This window comes from Neurospora hispaniola, assembly GCF_033458365.1.
Source record: "Neurospora hispaniola strain FGSC 10403 chromosome Unknown B0T23scaffold_5, whole genome shotgun sequence".
In the NCBI taxonomy this organism is placed as follows: Eukaryota; Fungi; Ascomycota; class Sordariomycetes; order Sordariales; family Sordariaceae; genus Neurospora; species Neurospora hispaniola.
Window position 1 is genome coordinate 1,521,582 of NW_026944410.1, and position 20,980 is coordinate 1,542,561.

Genomic DNA, 20,980 nt, shown 5'->3' on the forward strand with positions numbered 1-20,980 from the left:
CGGAAAGGGGATCAACAAAGGGGGTAGTACCGTCCGGTAACCCCGGAGATCATCCTCACCTTCCTATCCGCAGATCGGACTGACGAGATCTTGATAGCCTTCACATATGTTTCAGGCCAACTGATACATCCATCTACACTGCACTTTCATCTTATCTCAACAACTTGATGCGGCTGATAGGCCGCCATATTAAGTGGACAGTTGCACTGCACTGATACCCGAGAACGGGGTAGCGTCTGTAGGTAAGTTCCCTTGGCACTTAAACGGAAGCTCCTCCCCACAAGTAGTTTAGAGCTTTGACGATCGTGTAACTTACAAAACATACGAACATACCGTATCACAAAGGTATCACGATACTTTTCATCACTTCGCCGGGCAGTTCCCTAGAATATGTAATCCCCAACACACCTGACATTTTTGGCACAAAAGACAAAAAGTGGCAGAATGGATGGCAATGGATGAGGGGGGTTCAAACCCCCATCTTGTGGAGAAAAACTTTCACCGTCAACGAGCGAGGGATTACCCGACTGGTTCCGAAACACCCGGCCGGGACAAGCGTCGAGCGTAAGAACGACGGGAACGAACGGACTTTGTGGGCGGAGAACCGAGCGGAGTAAACAATACAATCCCCGACATCACCGAAAAAGACGAAACGAAAAGAGCCGCCGCTTGGTGATTGATGATCCGGGTGTCCGGCCAATTGCCATTGCCATATGCCAACGCCCAAAAGACCGAAAACGAAACGACGCCAACGCAGCTGGGTACACCATGTACATGTACTGTAATGGGTAGATAGTGTCGACGATAAAGCCCCCCAAACGGTAACATTGATAGTAATGGGACGGGAAACTTACACCAAGTTCCTGAAAGAAGATACGTATGTACATAGTGTAGTAGGCATGCGAAAAGGAAAGATGGCGATTGGTTGACAGGTATTCATGGTCTACGAAGATAAGATCGAAATGAGAGAGAGACGGCTAGACCAGACGGTCACGGAACAGCCTCGCTCCAAGTAGTGTAGGCTCAGGTAGGGAAGCACGAAGACAAACGAACTGAAAAGATGTGCACCGTATTCGAATACGGTATGCTTCTGGATAGGTAGTGAGAAGTATGTAACAAGCCAACTCGCAATCGAACTTAAGGGATGCTTGGAAGCATTGGAGGAACTGGGAATGGCGTCACTTCCTCCCTGTCCGTGTCCGCCGTGGATCCCGCCTTCAACATTTGTGAGATCCGACGTGCTCAAGTTATTATCACAATATGTTTACCTGCACTGGCAGGATGTATAGCGTTGTTGCTGCTGCCGGGCATCAAGCATATTCATAGGGATGTTTAGCTGCTTAACTAAACCATCTCTTTTTTATGGAGGTCGGTCGTATCATGACACCGGGAACCTTTCACATGGCTACATGAAGATGGCGTTTTGGCTATCTTTATAGCTAGTCAGTTCCCTTTACCCAGGAATAGGCGTAAACTACCTTCACAGTGCACTTCGATATGTAGTAGCCAGGAGCTCAGTGTTTCGGTAGTCCGGAATAGGATGGAGCCTGTCAGCTACATGCTTGGGCAGATGACGAATGTCATCGGAAATAGCAACACGGAAACTTGAGATTATGACAAGTTCGAGTCGTGTTTCCCTGTAGATCTCAGTGCAAAGCTCTCCTGTATCTTGTAGTTGGATACTGTACTGTGTTTTCCTTGTGTGGCTGAAGTAAGTCGATGTTCGTGATCCCAGCCGCATGGATACAGAAAAACGTAGGTAGGAGTGAAAGTAATAAAAGGGCAAGTGAATATCGTGTAATGGGTAGAGTATGTCCAGCACGGTGGACTCATCGTAACGTATTTTGTCACTTTCCCGTTGACGACTTGACATGGAAATGGCAGTGTGGCAAGTCCTATATCGATTTTATATAGGGGTATCATAGTTCCAACCGGCATGTATCGCTCTACTTTATGCTAATCAGCATTCCTGATACATGTCCATTTCTTTTGTCCGTAAACTGAACTTCCAGTATTAACGTGACCCGCAGAATAACCCTCAGCAAACCCCCTTCTTCTCTCATTGTATCCTAACCTGCCAAGGCCTGACAACACCATCATCACCCGTCGTGACCAACATCTCCTCCTCGCCCTTGCGTTCCGATCCTGCATCGTACCGCTTACACCAAGTGATGTGGTTGATCTCGTATGGTCCATGAGCGCCCTTGACGGTGGTGAGAACCTTCCAACCACCAGCAGACGTTGTTGTTGGCGCCTCGCCGTTCGTCTCGTTCTCCTCATTCTTCTCTGTGGTGTTGGCAGTCTCCTGATACAGCGCCAAAACACCATCACTTCCCACGCTAGCCAACAGCCCCGTCTCCGTGCTCCACGCAACCGAGTAGATATCTCCCTTGTGCACCTTGGGCAATACAGCCGTGCACTCCCACTCCTCTTTGAGGGATCGGCGCATGGTGTTCGGCACCCCAAATCCCCAGGTGTTGTTGCCACCACCAGCCGCACCTTCCCCATGTTCCTCCTCTTCCGGCTCCTTCAGACTCCAAACCCTAATCACCTCGTCCGCGCCCCACGACAACAACCTCGGGAACTTGTCGTTCTCCCTCGGCCTCCCCTCCCACGCCACTCCCCACACGGTACCCTCGTGCCCCTCCAGAACTGCAACGCACACCCACTCGCCATCTCCATCCTCCCTCCACAACCGCACCGTATTGTCGTAGCTGGCGCTCGCCAAAACGTCATCCCCGTACCTTCTCGGCGGTGCGTACTTGCCCTTGCGGCCGGGAACGTCAGGACACCAGGCCACAGCTTTGACGTCGCCGTCGTGCTCTTGTAGTACGGCTACCGTCTCCCATTCATCTTCGTCTTCCTCTTCTTCCTCCTCTTCAGAAGACGGGTTCGGGTTCCCGACGTCTTCCCAAATCCACACGCTTTTGTCTCGAGAGCATGTAGCGAGGTACTGACCCGAGGGGGAGTAGTTGACGCTTTTGACTTCGTTTTCGTGACCTTCCAGTACGAGGGTCAGTTCCCATTCATCCTCCGCCTCTTCTTCCTCTTCTGCCTCTTTGTTATCCTCTCCAGATTGCAACCTGATTTCCCTTTCCAACCTCTCCTCTCTCCGCCCCTGATCCCAGGTCCACACGCCCGCCGTCGTATCAAAGCTGCCCGTGACCAATCGCAGCCTCTTGGCTTCCTTTCCAGAAACCTTGCCGCGGGGAGGTTGCCAGGCTGCCGAGCGAACGGAGCGGGTGTGGCCGCCTGTCAGGACGGAGTGCTTGGAAAGCGTGGACAGCGAGAAGACGGTGACGGAGTGGGCGTGGCAGGTGGCGATTAGGGGGAGGGAGGGGTGCGGGATGGAGGCCCAGGCGCGTTGGTAGAGGTCGGGAGAGAAGGCTGGGAGAGGGGTGATTTCGGCGGTTGTTGCGCTGGGCGCAGCGAGTATGGCGGTGGTTGTTTCGGCCGCCATTTGTGAGGACTTGGTAGGCTCGAACGGCTAGGTAAGGTCGTAGGTAGAAGAAGAGCGGCGCTCGAAAACGACGAGAGAGTTTCGAATTGGCTTTGACCTCCGATCGAGGTCCGAAAAAGGAGTGGTCGAGTGATGGAGTTGTGCGAAAATGACTCGGTCGCTCTGGAGACGGGAGCGTTGGTCAGAATAGCTGGCTCGTCAATTGAGTGTGAATATGGTAGCAGTACCCTTTGCGATGGTGACTGTTCGTGCCGCCTCGGATGACAGAGCAGAGCAGGGAGACGAGGGTCACGATAGCGGAGCTCTGATTGACTGCTTCGAGGTTGAAAGTCTCCACTCGGCCATTCGAATCTCAACTTTTCTTCCCCTCCTTCGGCCGATAAGCGCTTATCAGTAGGTACTCCGATAACACAATCCCACCCTACCTCTTCCTATGATGCAATCAAGGGCCGGAGAGGACGACGAAGTAGCTTGAGGCTATCACGACGACAAGAACAATATGCGAAATTGTACATTTATTATGCCTCAATCACCATTCTCCTGCTATGCCATTGCTATACTATATCCATTGAGCGCGCATGTACTGTGTCCCAATCATTCTGTACTCCTGGCATCATGCCGACCAGTGCTTCCCTCACCCCGTTCGCAAGACGGTGCCGTAGACCGTGAAACCCCTCCAAACCAACGCCCTAAAGCAAAGACAAAATCGACAGTAACACAGGCGATAAGCCCAATACTGGCCCCCTAGAAGACATGCAACAAGATGCCGAGATCAATCACGAAAATCATGCACCACTCTGTCCCGCCTCCCTCATCCTTTCAAACCCTCCTTCTACCGGTCCCTGTCCAAGCCCCTTCTGATCCTCCTCAGCCATCATTCTCTCTAGCTCCAGCCTACCGTCCTTACCCCAGTAACCGGCCTTCTCCGTCCCCTTGACACAACCCTCTGTGATGAGAACATAGGGCATGGGCGCATCGTACATGGGCTCTGCCAGCACGCGCTCCATTTCCATCTTTAACCCTCTGGCACCTGTTTCGTTCTTGGCCGCCCTTTCGGCAATGGCATAGAGCGCCTTGCGAGTGAAGTACAGCTTGCTGGGGTAGGTCTCGAAGAGAGCTGTGTACTGCGCTACCAGGCTGTTGCGCGGTTCCGTGAGGATGCGGTAGAGCTCGTCAAGAGAGAGAGGACTTAGGGCGCAGATGTTATGAAGACGGCCGATGAGTTCGGGGATAAAGCCAAAGGCCTGGAGATCGGCCGGTGAAGCTAGATCGAGCGGAGTAAAGCCACCACCGCCGTGAGATGCCAGGCTTCCACCTGACAGGTCTACTGGCATCGTCGGAGGCTGGTGCGGTAGATGGCTGTACAGCTCGGGAGGAAGAATATCTTGACTGCTGGACATGGAAGAACCACGGTGATTTCTGACTTCAGCGCCGAAGCCTATCGATGGCTTTGCGACCCGCCTGAGGACGGTCTTGTCAAGCCCGACAAAGGCACCGCAAAAGACAAACAGAATGTTGCTGGTGTCTACAATGTACTGTTCAACTTTGCCAGGAGTAGCAGAGGGCGTGGTACTCGTTGGTCCGTAGCCGGGTGTCGAAATATTGAGGTTGGGAGGCGGCGGCGGCCGTGACGACCGATGATCCTTAACGCTGACGGTGACCTTGGTACCCTCGACGAGCTTCAAGAGAGCCTGCTGGACACCCTCACCGCCAACATCTCTCCCATTGACAGTTTCCCGTCTTGCGATCTTGTCAAACTCGTCCAGCACGACTATACCATGTTCGGCGGCCTTGACGTCGTAGTTGGCTTCGATGAGGAGGCGCTCGATACACGCTTCCACATCTTGTCCGATATACCCAGCCTGGGTGAAGGAGTTACAGTCGCTTATCGTAAAGGGCACGTTGAGCTTCTTGCTCAGGGTTCTAGCATATGGCAGATAAGCATGCGACACGTGGGCATAGGCACAAGGAAAGGGAGAGTCCCGCTCACTCTAGGATATACGTCTTGCCCACACCCGTTGGTCCTATCAGCAACAGGTTACTCTTGTCAATTTTTACGCGCTGAGGAGCATTGGTGTCCTCGGGGATGTAAAAGTCATCAACAGAGGGCGTCTCAAAGTGGTCCTCAGCCAGGGGATGGTCACGATCGCGGTCACGGTGTGTCCCCAGAACGGACTCGTGATGACCCGGAAACTCGTCTTCAAGTATGCGCTTATCAGCCCATTGCCGTCGCGGCTTCGGGGGAGAGTTAAGCCAGGGTTCAACAGAAGACCGTCGCCCACCTTCGACAGGATGTATGTCCCTGCTGCTACCACTGTAGCCTTCGCGGTCTTGCAGATCTCTATGATCTCGAGCATATCTCTGTCGCTGCAACTTTTCACGCTGGCGCTGGTCCTGGATTTCGTGATGTTGACGACGGCGAATGTTCTGGTAGTGGTTGAAGATGACGGAACAGATTGTCTTTTTGGCGCGATCCTGGCCGACTACGTAATCGTCTACGCGCCGCTTCAGGTCGCGCGGGTAGAATTGGGGGACGCCAAAGCTAGCCTTGTTGGAGAATATTGGGCCCCGGCCATTCTCCTGGTTCGGATCATAGCTTGAGGTAAAGCCCTGATTGTTGTAGGACTGGGAGCGACGGGGAGAGAGGGCTAAGCGGGTCGAATAGGATATGTATCGCAGCCGGGCGAGATGCTGCGATGCGGGAGTTCTTGCGGTGAACATAATGGAGACAGCGACGGACGAGGCACGGCGAACGGCCCTTGGTAGGACCAACATTATTAGACCGGAACGGCAGGCATGCCCAGGTTCGTCACGGCCGAGGGCAGATTGATGGAACGGGAGGTGGCAACGGGAGGTGGCAGTTCGGGGATGGTGGCAAAGGGTAGGAGGTCGAGGAGCGGGATCGGAATCGATATCGGAACCGGATTCGGTCAGCGGTAGAGGCACGGTTGCGAAGGAGATGCGACAATAGGAAGTGAACAGGGGGCGCTTTCAATTACAACAGATCAAAATGTCGGTATCATCATCACAGGGTTTGGTGATGATGTTTGCGATCCAATAAGGACAGCGAATAGAGACGAAAGAGCAGTCGCGACGCCAATCACGTCCAAGCCAAGGGAGAGCTCTCTGAGCTGACGCTCACCTCCAGAAGTGCACGGGGCAGGCAATGAGAGCAGACTGATGATGCACATGCGGAGGTTCGTTGGAGACCTAGGTGATGCGGGGGAGAGACGGGATCCATGCTCGCGGGGGAATGCCATCCCGCGTCCCGGGGGGCGCCCGTCCCTCACCACACCCAGGGCGCCTTTAGCTGCCTGCATTGGCAACCACTGCACAGCTGGGCCGGCAAATGGTCGGAGCCTGGAACTTGGTGCTTGCTGGGCTGACCAGGACCTGCCTTGCAGTGCCAGACTGCTGTCAGGCCGTTGACTGGCAGAAAGAACCCGAATTCGGAAAGGGGAGCAGCTTCCCCTCCTCTCGCCCCTGCCGACCGTCCCTCTGAGCCCCGCCAGTTGCGGAGATTGCCTCCAGTTGCCCCTCGCGGCCCCTCCATGAAGCGAAGAAGGCTCCACCTGAAGAGCTCCAGTTCGCCAGCCTTTGATAAGAGCTTTGGCGCAGAAGCCCAACCATGCTTCTGCCTCTGGTCCAAATGAAATGACATACATGCAAAGGCGTCCAGAAAGCGACCTGACTGCGACCTGACCTGCGCCTAGGAACTAAGACATATACATAATATCGTGCATCTCAACAACAGACTGCATCAGGGGTAAATGGGAAGCTAGAAGGGACGACCTTTTTTCAGTGACTAAAAGCTAACCAGGGAGGTGAAAAAATGAAAAAAAAATAAGTGGCTCTTGGGCAATGAGATTGGGTTAGGTTTTTGTCAGTTGGGTTTTGAACCTGGGCCAGGAGCCCATGATGTAATCGAGCATTGATAGCTTCCCCAAGGGGTATTCATCAACTCCAATAGTCAACAGTTCCTCATGTCCGTATTTGTTGAAGCTCCCCCCTCTTGGCTGTCATCAAGTGGCATAATAAACACTGCTACATACTCTGCACTACCAAACTACCAACAAAAAAAGTGACACCAGAAGCTAGTCTACCCTCGAACGGGACTCGTCCAAAGAGAGAAAAGACCCGAGGTCATCACGTTGATCTAGCACGCAAAGAGGGTTTCTTGCGCTGTCCCCTGCCCGTAATCCAAGCAAAAGCCAAGGTAGGATTTCCATCCTCCAGCAACTTCACTGCATCCATATCTCTGTTTTTTTTGTGCCTTCAAGACAATCTCCCTGATTTCGGGCTACACAACTGTTGGATTCTGCAAGCGCTTCCAAGGGTGATTGTTGGGTTCTCGATATAATAAGCGAGCACAGTCTGTTATTTGCCCTTTCCGACCCAACTCTTACCTGACTACCACCTACTGGCCCTCCTCCCCCTCCCGTCCCCTCCTACATACTACGACATCCCATTAAACTTGAACGTTAAAAGTCGTGTGTATCCATTGGGCCGCTTGCCACTACTAAAAGAAGCTCCGAGAAACGGGCTAACTACTTAGAGTGGTACCTGATATCACCCAATCTTCCAAGCGCTTAAAACCCCATCGCTTCACCTCCACTCTTCTAGATTTGTTTCTGGGCGTGCTTCTGTCCTCTTCTACACACCTAACACCAACCACAGTAGCTGTCAACATGAACGACATCTCAGACAACTCTTCCAACTCGCTGGCCAACGGCGGCACCGTTGCCAACAGCGGCATTCCCAAGGATGGCACCGGTATGTCTCTCCATATGCCCCCAATTTTATCTGCCGATCTGGTGCCAGAAGCTGATACGGAAGATGCGCAGGTGTCTTGAGCATTGACCCCTGGCTCGAGCCGTTCAAGGATACCCTCAAGAGCCGCTATTCCAAGGCCCAATCCTGGATCGATACCATCAACAAGACAGAGGGCGGTTTGGAGAAGTTCAGCAGGGTCAGTCATGAGCCGCCTTGTGGAAGCTACCACAGCCGCTGACACACGTACGACTGCAGGGTACCGAGATCTTCGGTTTCAACGTCGACAAGGACAACACCATCACATACAGAGAATGGGCTCCCAACGCCAAACAAGCCTCCCTCATTGGTGAATTCAGTACGTATCATGACACGAGACCAAGATACTGCGAACTGGGGAGCTATTCTAACACTCATCAGACAACTGGGATAGGAACGCTCACCGCATGAAGAAGAACGAGTTCGGCGTTTTTGAGATCACAATTCCTCCCACGGCCAACGGGCAACCAGCTATTCCCCACAACTCCAAGATCAAGGTATGTAAATGTTTCAATTCAACCTGTGCTACGCCAATTCGTCACAATGTACTAATGGTCATGCCCTGACAGATCACGCTCGAACTCCCCGACGGCCAATGGGTCGACAGATTGCCAGCATGGATCAAATATGTCACCCAGGACCTCTCAGTCTCGCCCGCATATGAGGCGAGGTTCTGGAACCCTCCCCAATCCGAACGATACACATTCAAACACAAGAGGCCCTCAAAGCCGGAGAGCCTTAGGATCTACGAGGCCCACGTCGGCATTTCCTCCCCGGAGTGCAAGGTGGCTACCTATAAGGAGTTCACCAAGACCATGCTTCCTCGCATCAAGAACTTGGGATACAACGCCATTCAGCTCATGGCCATCATGGAGCACGCCTACTATGCCAGTTTCGGATATCAGGTGAACAGCTTTTTCGCGGCAAGCAGCAGATACGGCCCGCCCGAGGATCTCAAGGAGTTGGTAGACACCGCCCACGCCATGGGTATTGCCGTGTTGCTCGATGTCGTCCACAGTCACGCCTCCAAGAACGTGCTTGATGGCTTGAATGAGTTTGACGGTACTGATCACCAGTACTTCCATGGCGGCGGCAAGGGCAAGCATGATCTTTGGGACAGCAGGCTTTTCAACTACGGTCATCACGAGGTCATGAGGTTCTTGCTCAGCAACCTTAGGTTCTGGATGGATGAGTACGCCTTTGATGGCTTCAGATTCGATGGTGTGACAAGTATGCTTTACCTCCATCACGGTATCGGAACGTAAGTAATCTGTTCCCCAATGGTGAATTTGGCCTTGGCTAACCGTATCCAGTGGTTTCTCTGGTGGCTACCACGAGTACTTCGGCCCTGATGTTGATGAGGAGGCGGTCGTTTACCTCATGCTCGCCAACGAGATGCTTCACCAACTATACCCCAACGTCATTACGGTTGCCGAGGATGTATCAGGAATGCCGGCTCTGTGTCTCCCACTATCCCTAGGAGGTGTTGGCTTCGACTACAGACTCGCCATGGCCATTCCCGACATGTGGATCAAGATCCTGAAGGAGAAGAAGGACGAGGATTGGGATATGGCCAACATTACCTGGACCTTGACAAACAGGCGTCACGGCGAGAAGACCATTGCTTACTGTGAGAGTCACGATCAAGCGTAAGTGACCTACCCCGTGGCAACGTGTTCCGACTCAGGCTAACGCTCAAACAGGCTCGTCGGTGACAAGACCCTCATGATGCATCTCTGCGATGCCGAGTTGTACACCAACATGTCTATCCTCACACCTCTAACCCCGGTCATTGACCGCGGCATGGCACTGCACAAGATGATCCGTCTCCTTACCCACTCCCTGGGAGGTGAGGGTTACCTCAACTTTGAGGGCAACGAGTTCGGCCACCCCGAGTGGCTTGACTTCCCCCGTGAGGGCAACCAGAACTCGTTCTGGTACGCCAGGCGCCAGCTCAACCTTACGGAAGATGGTCTTTTGCGTTACCAGTACCTCAACAACTTTGACAGGTCGATGAACCTGACCGAGGACAAGTATGGCTGGTTGCACGCCCCACAGGCCTACATCTCTCTCAAGCACGAGGGCGATAAGGTTATTGTCTTTGAGCGCGCCGGCTTGGTCTTTGTCTTCAACTTCCACCCCTCCAACAGCTACACCGACTACCGCATCGGTATTGAGCAGGCGGGCACCTACCGCATCGTTCTCGACTCTGATACCAAGGAGCACGGTGGCTTCAACCGTCTCGATCCCCAGACTCGCTTCTTCACTTCGGACCTTCCGTGGAACAACCGCAAGAACAGCACCCATGTGTACGTTCCGGCCAGGACAGCTTTTGTAAGTTCCCCTCGTTATGCTGCAGCCCATTGCATCTTGGCTCTGAATGGTTGACTGATTTGCGGTTCCCAGGTCCTTGCACTCGAGTCCACCCTTTCAGAGTAGGGTGTGAACGACCAGATATTCCATCCGTTGTCCAAGTGCGGGTGATGAAAATTACAGCGGCCGGGTGAAGGCCACAAGCGTAGGAAAGCATCGTACGTTTTGTCGTACGCCATAGAAGATTTGGACAGGGAAAACCGGTCGGCATGAATAGTGCTGTTTTTGTTTTATCTATATTGTATCGGTCGGCAAGCTTCGTATTATTTAAAAGTCGTATTCCAAAGGCTAATAAGGACATATATCTAAGAACTGTCAATTACATCAACATCAGGCTTTGAAAGGCTTCTGCTTTTGTTGTTATTGTGGCGTTGATTTGCATGTTGTTGAAGCCAGCTGCTGCAAAAGTGTTTAGTTGAGATGGTTGGTGACGACGTATCGATGTTCGGAACATTACGGTGATTGGCGCATTCCCAAGCTGGCAATTGGGGGAAAAGAAAAAAGATCGAAATTGGCGGTTTTGTGTAGTGCGGAACGAAAGTGCGGGCGGCCGATGTTTTGATTTGCTTGCAGAAGATGGGCCAGACGTGCGGCGACGGGAGACCGACCTTGTTCGAACTAACGAGCTGGGAGCAGCGGGAAAAACCGCAATGAAAACCGTGCGTTTGTCTGGGGAGCAGCAGCTGGAGTTCCATAGAAGTCCATTTCGGGCTGACCCATCGAAGGCGTGGCAGCTCCAAAACAGGTCTTGGAAAGTGACGCGGGAAGGTGTCCTTCGGGGAAGTGGGAAATTCTGGAGAGTGTGCGACCAGTGGCAGAGGCGGCCGAAGTGTGGGAAATGGCTAGTCTAGATAGTTGCAGCAGCCCAGCAACCACCAAGAAGTCCAGATAGGATCGATGGCAACAAACAAACCAACCTCCATCCCGTCAACGGGCAGCAGAGCAAGACCTGAACTGAAAAGTGGACGACAACTGGAACTGAGGCAAGGCCAAGGACGGGAACATTGCCAGCACTCGATTGGACAAGAGGTGCCAGCTTCCCCACTTTTAGACGACTTTGCTCGACTTTTCCCTCACTTTTTGGCACCGAGCAAATCACGTGGTCTTGCTGGGAGCTCCGCAGCTTCTAACCGAAGCTCGTCGAGAGATTTTCGAACCCGTTTCTTTCCTTTTCAAAGCAGCCATCTTTTCCTCTGCCACATCCACCATCGTCGCGCTTAATCATCGTCAAGATGTTCAAGAGGTGAGTGAGTCCATGTGCCGCGTCACCTGTCTCGACATGGATCACGCCCAATTGGAGACCCAAGCGACGTCCGGAAAGCTGATAGTTGGCCTTCCTCTTGTCTCAATATAGCGGCATTTCCGCCTTCGCCCGGACTGCCCGTCCCTCCTTTGCGGCGGCGTCCCGTCGCGCCGTCCGCCCGGCTGCCCTCAACCTCCGTGCCCCTGCCCTCAGCAGATTCGCCAGCTCCGCCGGTGTTGGTGATGGCAAGATCTACCAGGTCATTGGTAAGCATCTCCCTTCTCGGGCACGACATGTCCTCGTCGCCCAACCTCGACGACACGGGACCCGGGACCCAACCCTACCCGTCGACGACATGCTCCCGGGATATACCGGCTTCATGAAAACCTTGCTTTGCTAACCGCGCTACTTTCTCCCCACAGGTGCCGTCGTCGATGGTCAGTAATATCAACAACATCCAACTACGCCCGCGCCGTGGCTCCGTTGCCGCCCGGTCACGACGCTCGCTCTTTATACTGACCCCGCTTCCGCCCAACAGTCAAGTTCGATACCGACAAGCTCCCTCCCATTCTCAACGCCCTTGAGACCCAGAACAATGGCCAGAAGCTCGTCCTCGAGGTCTCGGTACGTGGAACAAAAAATGGCCTCATCAACCCCGAGGACGACCAGCGGGATTAGTGTAGCTGAGCGAATGCGCTAACCAGCCCCGCAGCAACATCTCGGCGAGAACGTCGTGAGATGCATTGCCATGGACGGTACTGAGGGTCTCGTTCGTGGTGCCAAGGCCTCCGACAGTAAGCTTCTCTTTTGATCCTCAAGATCAAGGTTTTTGGCCAGATTCGCTGACATGATCTTCTAGCTGGTGCTCCCATCACCATCCCGTGGGTTTCCCCAGTTTTTTGCTTACCGCGAAACGCGGACAAGCAACTGCGAATGGAGCTGTTTTACTGACGCAAAAGTGTAGTGTCGGCCCTGCCACCCTTGGCCGTATCATCAACGTCACTGGTGACCCCATCGACGAGCGCGGTCCCATCAAGACCGACAAGTTCCGCCCTATCCACGCCGAGGCTCCCGAGTTCGTTGAGCAGTCCACCACTGCCGAGATTCTCGTCACTGGTATCAAGGTCGTCGATCTCCTCGCCCCCTACGCTCGTGGTGGAAAGATTGGTCTCTTCGGTGGTGCTGGTGTCGGCAAGACCGTCTTCATTCAGGAGCTCATCAACAACATCGCCAAGGCTCACGGTGGTTACTCCGTCTTCACCGGTGTCGGTGAGCGTACCCGTGAGGGTAACGATCTGTACCACGAAATGCAGGAGACCTCCGTCATTCAGCTCGACGGTGACTCCAAGGTCGCTCTTGTCTTCGGTCAGATGAACGAGCCCCCCGGAGCTCGTGCCCGTGTCGCCCTTACTGGTCTTACCATTGCCGAGTACTTCCGTGATGAGGAGGGTCAGGATGGTATGTTGCTCTGGAGAAATTATGCCGCTTGAAGGAAAACCGTTGCTAACGCAGTCTGTAGTGTTGCTCTTCATTGACAACATTTTCCGTTTCACCCAGGCCGGTTCTGAGGTGTCCGCTCTTCTCGGTCGTATTCCCTCTGCCGTCGGTTACCAGCCCACTCTCGCCGTCGACATGGGTCAGATGCAGGAGCGTATTACCACCACCACCAAGGGTTCCATTACCTCCGTCCAGGCCGTCTACGTCCCTGCTGACGATTTGACTGATCCTGCCCCCGCCACCACCTTCGCCCATCTTGACGCCACCACTGTCTTGTCCCGTGGTATCTCTGAGTTGGGTATCTACCCCGCTGTCGATCCCCTTGACTCCAAGTCCCGTATGCTCGACCCCCGTATTGTCGGCCAGGAGCACTACGAGACCGCCACCCGCGTCCAGCAGATCCTCCAGGAGTACAAGTCCCTCCAGGATATCATTGCCATTCTTGGTATGGACGAACTTTCCGAGGCCGACAAGCTCACCGTCGAGCGTGCCCGTAAGATCCAGCGTTTCCTCAGCCAGCCTTTCACTGTCGCTCAGGTCTTCACTGGTATCGAGGGTAAGCTCGTTGACCTTAAGGACACCATTGCCTCCTTCAAGGCCATTCTCGCTGGTGAGGGTGATGACCTCCCCGAGGGTGCCTTCTACATGGTTGGCGACTTCGCCTCTGCTCGCGCCAAGGGTGAGAAGATTCTTGCTGAGCTTGAGGGCCAGGCTTAAGCGTTTAATGCGGGAGTTCAAAATCGGGACGGAAACGATGGCCTGTGTATAGAGTAAAGAAAGGGTTTTCGGGACGTTCCTCCTATGAGCTGTGTATCAAATGAAGTTCCTTTTTTTTCTCTATATACCTTGCCTGTTTTTGTGCGCGATGAAAAGCTCTTGTCTGGTTAATGAATACGATGTGAATGAACTCAGCCCATGTGCTCTCTGAATGTGATGTGACATGTTGAACATGAACGAGTTGTCCTTGGCTACTACTGAAGTGACTGTAGTACAGTCTAGGTAGAAACAAGTAGGTATAAAGTTACTATCGTCTCCTTTCTTCTCTTCGCCAAGTGAGGGAAGGCGACATATGGCTCCTACACTACTATTCTCCTATATTTCATCTCAGTCGGAGGGCTTGCAATATTATATAACATAATGTCTCTCTAGGAGTTCCTTATTATAGCTTCGGTCTTGGGTACTCAGTTGACTAAGGTAGATTAACCGATTGTTACAACGAGCAAGGTTGTTATTCATACTTGCTTTAATATATCTACAGGTTGGTAATTCGGTTAATCGGAGACTAGGATAAATAAAGCGTTTTAAGTATTAACACAACCTACTTTCTCGCCACTCCTCTCTATCTTTCTCTTCCTCTTACTTCCTCCACCACTTAGTACATTTATTATCGTCTCGCGACAACTCGACTATTAACCTCCAACCTCCAGCCTCTAACCTCTAAGCTATTATTATTACTATTACTTCTTAAGTAACTTATATCTTTACTAATACACAATAGGTATATTTACATTCCCGTGCCTATAAGCGAAGGGTAAACGACAAGTACTTATGTAGATAAGAAGCTGAGGGAGTAGTGCGAGTAGAAGGGATTCGGATATAGGAAGTGGGACATAGTGTGTCGGCAGGTTTGCCGGCTAGTGAGGCTTAATTTAGACTGTAATAATAGCGATAAGAGTAATAATAGCTGGGATTAAGAGGATAGTAAGATGATAGCGGGGGAGATGATAGCATAGTATAGAACATACAAAGACAGGAAGAGCAGAGCTGGAAGGATAAGACGAAAGTAAAGCAAAGAGAAAAAGAAAAAAAAGTAGACAAAAAATAAGGGTTTATACCTCCTCAGGTTTTATCCAAGATCCTGGTATCCAAGTGGTAGTGTTATTTTTTGTTGTTTTTTTTTTTTTTTTTCGACTTCGCAAAGCATCTCTTTTCTTTGCTCTGCTCTGCTCTGCTTTGAGAGCTTGCTTGACCCATCATCGGGCGTTGTTCAGAACTCATCTTGAGCTCTGAATATCAGATGATCATTATCTGATCTTGGCAGGAAGCTTGCTTTTGCTTCTCTTCGTCCGGTCCGGTCCGGTCTGTCGCCGTTTTCGGTTTGTTGCTTTCGTTTTCGTGAAGAGAACTCTGTTCTCGTATCAGACAGAGACAGTGTGTCTCTTGACCCATCGTCGAGATGGTATCAGTCAGAGGAGCTTGATCTTTGTGCGATCTTTGTGCTCCGAAAATCTTTGATCTTTGCAGGAAGTGAACGCATGGCCTGATGCTGTTCATTCTGCGTTTCTGTGTTCTTCTTGCTTGCGGGCTTGTGTGCCGCTATGCTAGCCTGCCATTTTTTTTGGCTGTGCTTTTTGCTGTGTGCCTCGTTGGGCGGAAGGACGACTGGAAAGTATGCCTTATGTACCGTTAATTAGGAGGATGTGACGGAAGGAGCGTGGTGTCTGGAGAAATTGTGTGCCTGGGCGAGGAGACGGGATCGAGCTGGGAAGGAAGGTGCGACTCTGGGTAGGTACACTATGTAACGAAGTATCCTCTGCTCTGGAGAGTTCCCATCTGCACAGAATGCTTGAGCTTGCTGTGAAGGACCGCCGTTCCTCTGAATTTTACGAGGTGGTCAAGACATGAGGTTATTGTACACAAGTGTCTTGGATTCACGGCTTCACTGTGGTTGTCAACCAGGCTGATGGCGCGACACTCTCGAAGACCAGCTCAGGGGAGTTAGATGCACATGTCCCAGCTTTAGACCGATTTCAACTGTGACCATGTTCAGTGAATACAGGCAAAATGAACTGTCAGGACAGATGTTCTATGCAGCAAATAGTCAAAGGAACAAATGGGTATCGATCCAACTCCAAACATTTCCAAGCCACTATGTTCAATGAGCACCGATGACTATCTCAATCACGAAATAAGAATAAAAAAAAACTCTCCACAGCTCGACTAACTGCCACCACCTCCTCCCGGTTCTCACTAGAATGAAGAGGCGTATGCGTCGGCGAAGGCGTAGGACCCGTATCTACGCCCGCATTGGCACCCGCAATAACAGCCCTCGGATCATAGTCATCCGAAACAGGTGATCCGGCATCAGCTTCCCCGTATTATTCACCCAAGCCAACGTGCTTCGATAAGCCGGCGGCCTTGCTCCTCCTCCTGGTCCTGGAAGACTTGGGAGGTGAGACTGCAGAGGAAGAGGGCGCAGGCGAATAGGGCCTGATTATCTGCCAAAAAGCTGGTCCGTTGCCGCTCAAACCCCTTGAGGTTGCTGAGCCCGGAACATCTCTTTCAGATAAGGCGATGCTGGCCTGCAGTTGACAGTTTTATAGTAGTGACCGTCGTTGGTCTTGTGATAATCCAGCCATCAACAAGTCGAGGCGGTTATGCTATTCTTGAATTTATGGGTCCAACATGCGCTGGACGCTTAACACCCCCAATTGGAAGAGCACTACCAAAGCCGTATGGTCACTTCCATGTTGAAAAGCCGATAGCTGGAAGATCTCCAAAGCTCAGGTGTCACTGAAAGTCAAGCTGCAGAAAGAATTGTAGAATTGAATGGTGGAAAGGGTGACAATGTCACATATCCCAAGGGTTGTTGCCCCGTGCTTCTTTTGGGGTCTTTGGCTGTCATTATAGCGGGACCCATGTTACATTACAGGGGTGTAAAGAGAACGACGCGCAACGCGTCTGCATCCCAAGTGGAAATGCCAGGGCAACCTCCATCAATTGCATCTCCAAACGATCTTGGACGAACAAACCCACGCCGGTCCTGATAGACCGAGACGCTACTACAAGACTGGAATCACGACATCTTGCTCTGTGAACCCCAGCTGCCAACCAACCCGAAATACAACCATCGAGGAGAGGCAACTAGCAACAATCTACCTTGACAATTCTTACCATGGGCGACTCCCTCTTCCAGCTCCCCGACGAGCTGCTATTCACCACTCTCTCCCAGACTTTTCCCTGTCGTGACGCTCAAATACGGGCCGTAGCAACTCTCCTGCATGTAATGACCAAAACACAGCTTCCTCCCCCCTCAGCTTCCGCTTGCTAACACCTCTCGATAGCCTCACGCAGCACCATGCCGAAACCTCGTGATACACGGCACCGAAGCCACCGGCAAGAGCGCCATAACGGCTGCTTTACTACAAGCACTTCAAGACGATACCGAGAAAGATGAACCCCTCCTAAGATACGTCATCGTCAACTCGATCGAATGTATAACAGCCCGTCACCTCTACGAATCAACCATTGCAAGGGTCGCAGAAGCCCTACAATGGCAAGGTGGTGCGACAAGATGCGACTCTGTCTCGCAAATGCTTGTTGAGCTGTCCAAGATGCTCAAATACCCATCATACCCGGACAACTTTCGCTTCGTACTTGTCTTTGACGGCATCGATCGTCAACGGGAAGCGCCCATCACACTCCTCCCAGCCCTGGCCAGGCTCTCCGAGATTGTAAGGCTTCTGGCACACTCCCTCGGAGTAGACACAGTTTGGCTAACAGACATGTCCCCTCAGATCCCTCGTATAACCAGTGTCTTCATTGTCACATCGCCTCCCGCCGGCTTCCTACGAACCTCCTTCGTCCCTTATATAGAGTTCCCAAATTATACCAAGAATGAGTTTGTCACCATTTTGAACACAACCTCGCTACCTACGGCACCACTCCCCACGACGACGATACAAGAAACAACAGAGCTATGGAACCGCTTCACTGGAGCTGTCCATGATGCTTTGGCTCGATCCGCCTCCCGCACCCTTCCCGCGCTCCAGCACGCCTGTACATCCCTTTGGCCACGCTTCACGGCGCCCATCCTCGCCGGCACACACGCTCCCCGAGAGTTCTCCAAACTGATGGTCGCCGCCCGCGTCCACTTCCAAGATGAATCCCTCTTGGACCCCGGCATCGTAGCCGTACGGTCCTACTCCTCGTCGTCAACAACAACAACAACCCAGGCCCAGGCAAAAGATAACACTGCCGCCCAGCTGTCAGCACCGCCCTCCCAAGCCAACACCCCCCGAAAGGCCCATTCAACCACTACAACCCCCTCCAAACCCAAAGCCACAGCGAACCCCCTCGTCTCAGCAACCACCACCGACCTCTCGACCCTCCTCCCGCCTACTGCCCGTCTTCTCCTTCTGGCCTCCTACCTCGCCTCCCACAACCCCACCCGCCACGACCTTGTCCTCTTCTCCACCTTCCATCACGGCCGTCGCAGGCGGCGCGGTGGGCTTTCCGTCGGCATGGGCCGGGGCGGACATCGCGGCGCGCAGAGCAAGCACCGCAAGATTGCGCGCAAGCTGCTCGGTGCTCACGCCTTTGTTTTGGAGCGCATGCTGGCTATCTTTATGGCTGTGAGGGGGGAGTGGGACCCCAAGTGGTTGGACCAGGATTCCAGCAGCAGGGAGATGGATGCGGATATCGAGATGGCTATTGCCACGTTGGCAAGTTTGCGGTTGTTGGTGAAGGTTGGTGGCGCAGGAGCGGGAGGCATGGCGGGTGATCAGATGGATAGAGGAGGGAAATGGAGGTGTAATGTCGGGTGGGAGGTGATAAGGGGGTTGGGGAGGAGTATGGGGGTAGAGGTTGAGGAGTGGCTGGTTGAGTAGATTCAGGTGATAGTTGTTGGAAACGTATTGAGAAAGATTGATAGTCTACGTCGACAGTGCTGTGCGTACGTACCAGACATGTCAACTTTCGAGTGTCTACTGCGAGGTAGATAGATATCTACCTGTCTTGGGGCCTCTCCTGTCTCCTTCGTGCAAATATTGAGTGTACGAGGAGCAAAACTTGACCTATTGCCTACAGCTACGCGTTGAATCGATGATTTCCTTTCCCCCAGTAATTCTAGACGACCATCGATGATATCCACACCCAACTGCTTTTCCAGTTTCCAGTTGCCATTGCTGCGCACTTCAGCGCTGTGAGCCATGCTTTTTCTGGGAAAGTTTTCTTTCGTTCTGCTTGTTTTGTTCAAATTATCAGCAGTTATATCCACATCTAAGAGTGAAGACTGGAACTGGTCAACACCACGGCTAGAGTGCCCTGTGCTAAGACTACACGACAACTCCTTTGGAAGACTTGGTTCTATCTGCACAAGTTCTAGACTTAGTCTACAACATTGAGGCGAAAGTGCCTGCTCAACCACCCACCTAACACCTAGTTCTTGCTTCTGGACAAACTGATGAGCCATAATGCTATTCATAATCACAGCATCCTGATCAGTAGTTGGTCGCAGGTGAAGCTAATCTGTTTTGCTCTTTTCCAGGCAGCTAGTTTGCTCGATGGATTTATTTTTTTCTTTCTTCTGGTTTGTTTGGTCAAACTTGAGGATGACTGGAGTGACCCAGCCGGACGTTAACTTCGACAATAAGGTCTGACGGAGCTCCACTGAGCATGACCTACCAGTGCATTGTCAAGTCGCAACTACCTTCTAGTGTACTACCTCTGCTGAATCTCTTCGGCTACGCCTTCCTACCTCTATTCCATCCAGCCGGACGTCATCGACTCCGAAAGTTTTCCAGGAATGAGACTCGTGCTTATCCGTCCAACTCCCCTCCTTCCAGACCCGAAACCCAAACCTACCCAGGTGACCATCATAGCTAAAGAACATAGTGGTAGGTGACGATGACGGAATCAGCCAAACTTATATACCCCAAAGGCCAAGTAAATCAAAGCCACCGCCCGCACATTTCCCGCCCCTCAAAGTGAGTATGAGTTCAGTCCAGTGCGTTGGGGGTTGATGAAGGGGGCTAGATAGGTAATCATTTCGTTGACTTATTATGTAGGCATATATACTACTGGAATACCTCTTTCTCGCAGGGACACTTTTTTTCTTTTCTGGGAGGTACCTAGCTACAGTAACCTAGTTACGAGTTACCATTACGTAGGTAGGTATGTAGGTAGGTAGGTAACAGCAGCCATTATGACCTCTAGGTACTTCCCTTCTCTTCCGGACGGGATGCATAGGTCTATCTCAGATTCCAACCCCGTTTCTTTCGTTATCTAAAGGTACCTACCTACCTAAATAAGTAAGGTAAGGTAGGTAAGGTACCTCTAGTAATCACAATGCCTCTTTTCCTCAACATTCATACCATGTCTGTTAACGTGGTTGGTTCTCCTTCCCCAGCCAGGCAGGGCAGGGCAGTCCTGAACCGGGCTGGGAGTACGCGGTTTCAAATTTTGCTAAATATCAATGTGTGATTATGCAGATGCTGCAGTGCGCCCCCATGTCTCGATTCGACATGCTTCTTCGTCTTCGTCTTCTTCTTCTTCTTCTCTGTCTTGCTCCAGCTGTAGTCCACAGTCTCCAGTCTCGATTTTCCTCCTGCCCGTGCAATGTTTTCCGACCGAAACCGCGAACAAACCGAAAAAAAGAAAAACGAAAAAAAATAAATAAAAAAAATAGGAGTAACACAAAGGAAACCGTACCCGACTTTGTCTCGCCCGACCGACCCTTGCACGGGAACCGCCAACACGGGACGATGCTGATTTTTTACATATATATGTATAGTGCCGCCGATGAGAGAGCAAATGTTTGTTTGTCTTTTTTTTGTTCCGATATGGAGCAGAGCAGTCAATGACATAAGATTTGGGGA

The 20,980-nt window shown here is 52.0% G+C and overlaps 5 protein-coding genes across 5 annotated transcripts; 2 read left to right on the forward strand and 3 right to left on the reverse strand.

The window, feature by feature from the left end:
* Positions 1-138: 138 nt before the first annotated feature.
* B0T23DRAFT_381896 (uncharacterized protein) lies at positions 139-1,326 on the reverse strand. Its single transcript, XM_062837291.1, has 2 exons — positions 346-1,326; positions 139-242 (listed from the first exon to the last, which is right to left on the reverse strand). The coding sequence occupies exon 1, from the start codon at positions 826-828 to the stop codon at positions 520-522; it is 309 nt and encodes a 102-aa protein (XP_062691687.1). The 5' UTR covers positions 829-1,326; the 3' UTR covers positions 139-242; positions 346-519.
* A 502-nt stretch (positions 1,327-1,828) lies between these two features.
* Positions 1,829-3,776, reverse strand: B0T23DRAFT_339843 (putative cytosolic iron-sulfur protein assembly protein 1). Its single transcript, XM_062835867.1, has one exon. The coding sequence runs from the start codon at positions 3,458-3,460 to the stop codon at positions 2,060-2,062; it is 1,401 nt and encodes a 466-aa protein (XP_062691688.1). The 5' UTR covers positions 3,461-3,776; the 3' UTR covers positions 1,829-2,059.
* A 135-nt stretch (positions 3,777-3,911) lies between these two features.
* On the reverse strand, positions 3,912-6,705 carry B0T23DRAFT_339847 (P-loop containing nucleoside triphosphate hydrolase protein). Its single transcript, XM_062835868.1, has 2 exons — positions 5,451-6,705; positions 3,912-5,383 (listed from the first exon to the last, which is right to left on the reverse strand). Exons 1-2 carry the CDS (start codon positions 6,233-6,235, stop codon positions 4,246-4,248), a joined length of 1,923 nt encoding a protein of 640 aa, XP_062691689.1. The 5' UTR covers positions 6,236-6,705; the 3' UTR covers positions 3,912-4,245.
* A 1,443-nt stretch (positions 6,706-8,148) lies between these two features.
* Positions 8,149-14,099, forward strand: B0T23DRAFT_405346 (alpha-glucan branching enzyme; the record flags this gene model as incomplete). Its single annotated transcript, XM_062838986.1, has 13 exons — positions 8,149-8,233; positions 8,305-8,429; positions 8,489-8,588; positions 8,651-8,766; positions 8,839-9,530; positions 9,583-9,918; positions 9,973-10,578; positions 11,997-12,151; positions 12,424-12,509; positions 12,598-12,679; positions 12,745-12,766; positions 12,850-13,343; positions 13,405-14,099. The coding sequence occupies 13 exons, from the start codon at positions 8,149-8,151 to the stop codon at positions 14,097-14,099; spliced, it is 3,594 nt and encodes a 1,197-aa protein (XP_062691690.1).
* A 2,983-nt stretch (positions 14,100-17,082) lies between these two features.
* B0T23DRAFT_443476 (origin recognition complex subunit 5 C-terminus-domain-containing protein) lies at positions 17,083-18,991 on the forward strand (the record flags this gene model as incomplete). Its single annotated transcript, XM_062840862.1, has 3 exons — positions 17,083-17,385; positions 17,447-17,836; positions 17,900-18,991. The coding sequence occupies exons 1-3, from the start codon at positions 17,278-17,280 to the stop codon at positions 18,989-18,991; spliced, it is 1,590 nt and encodes a 529-aa protein (XP_062691691.1). The 5' UTR covers positions 17,083-17,277.
* Between the last annotated feature and the right edge of the window lie 1,989 nt (positions 18,992-20,980).